The 6,000-nt window shown below is 42.1% G+C and overlaps 1 protein-coding gene across 1 annotated transcript; it reads right to left on the reverse strand.

Annotated features, from left to right (window-relative positions):
• Positions 1 to 2,388: 2,388 nt before the first annotated feature.
• On the reverse strand, positions 2,389 to 5,470 carry LOC137872709 (sorting nexin-13-like). The gene is made up of 9 exons (XM_068711090.1): positions 5,354 to 5,470; positions 5,082 to 5,189; positions 4,789 to 4,899; positions 4,352 to 4,513; positions 4,077 to 4,148; positions 3,833 to 3,978; positions 3,262 to 3,330; positions 3,066 to 3,178; positions 2,389 to 2,704 (listed from the first exon to the last, which is right to left on the reverse strand). Exons 1-9 carry the CDS (start codon positions 5,369 to 5,371, stop codon positions 2,469 to 2,471), a joined length of 1,035 nt encoding a protein of 344 aa, XP_068567191.1. The 5' UTR covers positions 5,372 to 5,470; the 3' UTR covers positions 2,389 to 2,468.
• Positions 5,471 to 6,000: the final 530 nt, after the last annotated feature.

Raw genomic sequence — 6,000 nt, forward strand, 5'->3', positions numbered from 1 at the left:
AGCTCAGCACCGACACAGAACCTGCAAATCTATACGAATCACAAATGCATCAAACAAACGTACTGAAAACAGCAGAGCCCCGAGGGTCCGATAGTTTTAGTTATCTTTTATTAGTGTTATACTGATCTGAGCACAACAGCTCACAAGGAAGAGTTTGATAAGCATGATGCAAGAAAACACCCTAAAGTCATTTTCAGTCGCATAAATGATCATGACATTCTGATTGATTTTTTTAGGTTAAAGAAAAATATGAAAATAGAGTTGACAGTACATTTAGGCACACTATTAACACATACTGTACACAGATATGCACAATTTTTCATAATCATAAATTCATAAATACTGGGGTTAAAAAAAAAAAATAAAAAAAAAAAGACAAGCCTTCCTGCATGGAGAGATGTGCAGAAAGTTAGAAGTGACACCTCCTCCACCGTGGGAACAAAAATATTCACCTCCCAGTAAGCGAGGCTCCAGTTCAACGTCCTCCTCACTCAGCCAATCGGAGTCCACCGGGGCTGCTCAGTGCAAGCAAATCAACCAAAGCAGACGAGGGCGCTCCATCCAGCGACTGCAGCAGAATCCTCCGTCCAGCCCACGGCCCTCCCACAGTTGCTACGGTAAGTGCTCATTAAAGGACGCAGCTCCCTCCAGCTGTCAGTTAACAACAAAGATCTGTTCACACTCAACAGAACAGGCTTGAATGCATAAAATACCACATATGAGTTAAAAAAAGAAGCCGTTGTCTGAGGCGCATCTGAACCAGCTATAGCCCAATGAGCTAATCATCAGGCTGCTACACAGAAACCCCCCTGCCGCTGCCCAAAACACAAGATTCCGTACGGGTGGGTGAGGAATAAGTGTAAAATATCCCCCTATACACCAAAAAACAAAAACAAAAACAAAAAAAATCAGACTTATAAAACAAGTCTGTAAAATAAACATTGTACTTTTACAACAACGGAATGTTAAGTTGTTGGGAAGAGAAGACATTTCTTGGGAAGCTTCTTTCATGTTTTCTACTATTAAAACAAGATTAATTACTTTTTTTAAGTATACAATGATTCAAAATGCACATGCATTAAAGAAAAAACAGATATTGCACAAAATTAAAGACATTTTCTCTGAATAAAAGTGTATATATATCTCCATATCTCTATCTTGATTTCCTTGTAACGTTCAGTCGAGTGGAGGGGAGCTACCTCTAGCGCGCCTCTTGGTCAGTATATACTGTATATAGTTTTAAGGCTGGTTCACTAGCTCACACTGGCACAGTTTCTGACTGAAGAAGACTGCATCTTTGTGCTAAACACACGCTCACGCTCACACACGCTCACGCTCACGCTCACACACACACACACACACACACACACACACAATTCTACACGAGCCAAATACACTAGACCAGAGAGTACATTCTTTGATAGTGCGCTTGGACCGCCAGAGCCGAGCCTCCCACAGCTGTGTTGTCCTCACAGCCTCACCTTTTAGGGTTGTTCACGGTCCACTTTGCATTCTCTTTCCTCATATGATTAAGGATATGAAGAACAATAATGTTCAGAGTATCCCAACACCAAACCAGCGCACACACACATATGGAACAGCATGAGCTTTGGTCGTCACAGGTTATGACAGTAGCATTAAAGGGGGTGTGGATCTATTTGAGGATCATGGGATCAGATGTCACACTTTTTGGGAAAAAAACAAAAAACAAAAACTGTCTCAAGAGAGAGGCATTGAGGCTGGAAAAGATGCAGACAATACAAATCTAAATCATCTCTTTTCGACCCATATTTGTTCAGTCACATTTTAAAAACAGCGCCTTTTTAACCCAGTGCTATTGACATATTTGGTTGCTATGAACAAAAAAAAGTGTGCAGCTTTTGCAGATAAGATGTCTACAGCATGAGGGTAAGTTGGACTACAGCTGAGTGGGCCAGGTCACTGGGATGGTAGGAGTGAACCGGCCAAAAGACAGAAGCGGGAAGGTAAGGCAAGGTGTGGGTCTATGCTATCTACTCCTGCAGTTTAAAAACAATACAGTATCTGTGGTCTCTGGACCAGGAGAAAGCAGCATTGACTGGCCCAAGATAAAGCTAAACACAAATTAAAAAGTCCAAACAGGAGGAGGAAAATATCTAAACTAAAAGAAAAGACTGCCATGTCCAGTCTTGGTGCAAATTACAGGATTTGTGTTGCGCATTAGTGTGTGTGTGTGTGTGTGTGTCACAGAGTGAGAGGAGGGCAGAGTGTGTGTTGTTCATCCTTCAATTCTGTCTTGACAGAAATAATCAGCTGGATAATTGGAGTGTTTTCACTGAAAATAGTGTGTGGGAGAAGTGGAAGGGCAGAAATCACACACATACCTCAACGTACACATCAAGCCCCCCCCCCCCCCCCCCCCCCACTCTCAGCTCTCAAGTCTGTGTGTGTCTAGTCGGCCCATGTCCCGTTGCCTCTGTCCTCTCCTGTCACCTCTTGAGGGAGGAGGATTTGAGTTTCTGGCCATATCTGTGGATGCGTGGCGAGCGGGAGTGCAGCTTGACGAAGAGCTCGGGGAATTTGTACTGGGGGAACATCGTCTCCAAGAAGCCCTCCAGGAAAACGTAGACCAGCCGGCGGTTCATGGGTTGGTACTGAAACATGTCGAAGACGCGGAGTATACCTTTTCTCGTGGTGTCCGCTCCGATGATGTGCTTCAGCTCGTCTGAAGGTAGGGAGAGAAATACAGCGGTCAGGAGCACAAACTCTTTTGCCCCAAGCTCATAGCAGTGCGGTACTTGGGCTGACCTGAGGAGTGTTTATGTCACTTAATTGCCCCTTTAATGTGGCATTAGGCCAGAATGAGGCATGGAGCCGTTTAGTTGCATAACAGAGACATAAAACGAAAGGAAAATTGAAGTAAGCAAATAAATCTTTTACAAAATGAAAGGTGAAAAGGACAGACGAAAGACAGTTGCTTGAAAAGACACAATATGCTTAATATAGAAGGAAAAAGAGCGCAGTGCTCGTGTGTGTGTGTGTGTGTGTGTGTGTGTGTGTGTGTGTGTGTGTGTGTGTGTTTTCACCTGGCATGATGCCCAGCAGACTGGTCTTGGCAGCTATTCGTGTCCTCATGCGGATGCTCTTGTCCCTGCGGGGTGGCGTCTCAGCCAGAATACCGTTGGGCCAGTAGGAATCCCTATACGGAGACACAGCCAACTGAGGGTCATTCATAATTCTTCTGACCAATCAGTTATTTCAAAGAAAAACGTGAGGGTTTACCTGAACTTCTTGACGTAGTCTGCAACCTGCTCAGGTGAGGTCAAGTAGTCCACATGGTCCACAATTTTCCTACAGAGACAAAGGAAAGACGGTTCAGGTTGTGCTCCGTGTGACACTACTCACTGATTCACTGCTCTTTACTCTGCGTACAAGAGAGAGACTGTCTGAGGCTCTCAACATGCGTGTACTTGTGTTCAGTTTAGTGTGCAAACATCCTGTGATCTGTGAACTTTAACACCATGATGCTGTTTTCTCAGGTGGAACTGGTTTTGCAATGAAGAGGTTTGTGCATCTTAGGCCACGAGAGGTTTGTCTGAAAGTCTGTATTTTGGTTAATATCTGTAACCAACCCAGCTCTGGTTGAGTCTGGGATCATTTATAGACATGTTTTGGTGGGTGCAGAAGATCATATACATAAATAAAACATTTCTGACTAGTCTGCTGTGTGTGTGTGTGTGTGTGTGTGTGTGTGTGTGTGTGTGTATATATATATATATATATATTTTTTTTTATTTTTTTCATCGGTCTGTGTACTTATGTCAGTCTGCTCCGTGTATTATGTGTCTCTGACCTGTTGATGGTGTCTCCATACGTGGCCCTGATGAGCTGCTGCAGCAGGTTCTTAATGTTCCTGCGCAGCCACTGGTTTTTCTCCTTGAGGTCAAATACTTCATCCATCAGCAGCAGCATTACCCTCAGTGGGATGTTATCATCCACCTAGACACACAGATAAACAGATGAAAGACCATTTAAATATATATTTTTAAAAAAACAAGGAAATGAAAGACAAAAAAAACAAACCCAACATGACTCACGTTGTCATCAAGCTGAGCAGAAACCCGACAGTGTTCAGGGTCGATGTCAGACTTGGGGAGGAGTGGAGGCACCTGGAAAAAAAGAGGAGAAACATCAGACCCCTTTCATATTTTATTTGAAGAATATCAGCCATCAAATAGAAGATTACAGAAAATATATTCTGATGATAAAGTGAAATCAAATCAAAAAGCTAATCGACCATATCAACCACAAAAAAAGGAGAGAAAAACAGTTGATTTCCTTGCTAAGTACTTGCTCTATGTGATGGTGTTACCTTGAGAATGGACTGTTTAATGTCCTGACCCAGTCTTTCTGACATGCGGCCCATGTTATCAGAGACCTTGGTCATGCCTTCAGCCAGACTGTCTGGCAGGCCCTTCACCGCGTTGGACACATTTCTCATGGAGCTCCTCAGAGGATTTACAAATGTGTCTATCTGATGGGGGAATAAAACAAAAAGGAGAACATGTACTTTAGAAAATCAGTCACAAATGAGTCAAGTACAGCCACTCATAACTGTGATTAAATAAATGTGAGAATAAAATCTTGACTAATTATATATATATATATATATATATATATATATATATATATATATATATATATATATATATATATATATATATATATATATATATAATAATATAAAATAATATAATAATTCTGCAGTAAGTTAATAGTAAATAAATGAAAGTGAAACACTTTAGTGACCTTGCGTGCAAACTCTCCCTTTCCCTTGCTGTAGGCCTTGTTCTCTAGGAAGTCATATACATAAGGAATCAGCGTTGGACAGGCCTTCACCATCTCTGGGTTTAGCAGCAACTGACACACACACACACACACACACACACACACACACACACACACACACACACACACACACACACACACACACACACACACACACACACACACACACACAATTACTGATATACACTCAACAAAATGATGCGATACAACAAAGGCATTCAAAATTTGACAACACTAGGATGTAAAACACTTACCTGTAGGTACGCATTGAGGTCTTTTTTTCTCTTTTCCAAGAAGTCTCTGTCCATGTTGTTGAAGGTCTTCTTCCCTGGCAGCTTGAGGATCGACGCCAGGTTCTCAAACTAAAACGGAGTATATGCAACACTCAGAGGGAGACAACCGAGTCCATGAGATGTTGCTCCAAGCTTTAACACTAACGGTAAACTTTCTTCTGGGATAGAAATGTTGCTGACATCTGAACAACCGGTACACAAACACCATCACTCACACACACACTCACACACACCTGTTCAGTGATCCTCATATGGAAGTCGTGGAAGTCAGAGTAGCGGCGATAGGTCTTCCAGCAGTCCTCACTTCCGTCATGGCTGCGTCTGAACACGGTGATGGCGTACAGCGCGTAGGTCTTACCGTGGTCGTTGCACACCCCTGCAGCACCCCAGAAGCCGGGGAGACAAGCGTCAGCTACGGCGCCAGGATATACATCCAAAATGGGAATGGAGGACGAGGGGGTGGATGAAAGCAGAAAAGAAAGAATGTGCAGGGAGGGTGAGCAAGCAAAAGAAAGAATGCAGAGCAGAGGGTGTGGAAATGTGACAGAATGACAGGAAAGGTGAGGGGGGGGGGGAGGAAAAAGGAAGAACAGAAAAAACAGTGAAGGTGATAAAATGAAAGAAATAAAGAATACTGGAACAGTATGAAGTGACAAAGACAATGAATGGAGCTAGGAAATGAAAAGTTTAAAGAAGAAACGTGCAAGGAGGGACCAACAGGGGCTAACACACATATATATATACACACGTATATATATATATATATATATATATATACACACATATATATACGTATATATATATATATACACATATATACATACATACATACATACATACATACATATATATATATACATATATATATATATAATATATA

This window comes from Cebidichthys violaceus, unplaced genomic scaffold (genome assembly GCF_023349555.1).
Source record: "Cebidichthys violaceus isolate CVI_PGR_0920_01 unplaced genomic scaffold, fCebVio1.0.p SCAF_16, whole genome shotgun sequence".
In the NCBI taxonomy this organism is placed as follows: Eukaryota; Metazoa; Chordata; class Actinopteri; order Perciformes; family Stichaeidae; genus Cebidichthys; species Cebidichthys violaceus.

Excerpts from the sequence above, each read along its gene's own strand:
- LOC137872709 (XM_068711090.1), bottom strand. Across the intron at positions 3,331-3,832 it reads TATGGAGACACCATCAACAG|GAAAATTGTGGACCATGTGG; the intron begins GTCAGAGACACA and ends TTGTCTCTGTAG. Across the intron at positions 3,179-3,261 it reads GACTACGTCAAGAAGTTCAG|GGATTCCTACTGGCCCAACG; the intron begins GTAAACCCTCAC and ends GTCTCCGTATAG.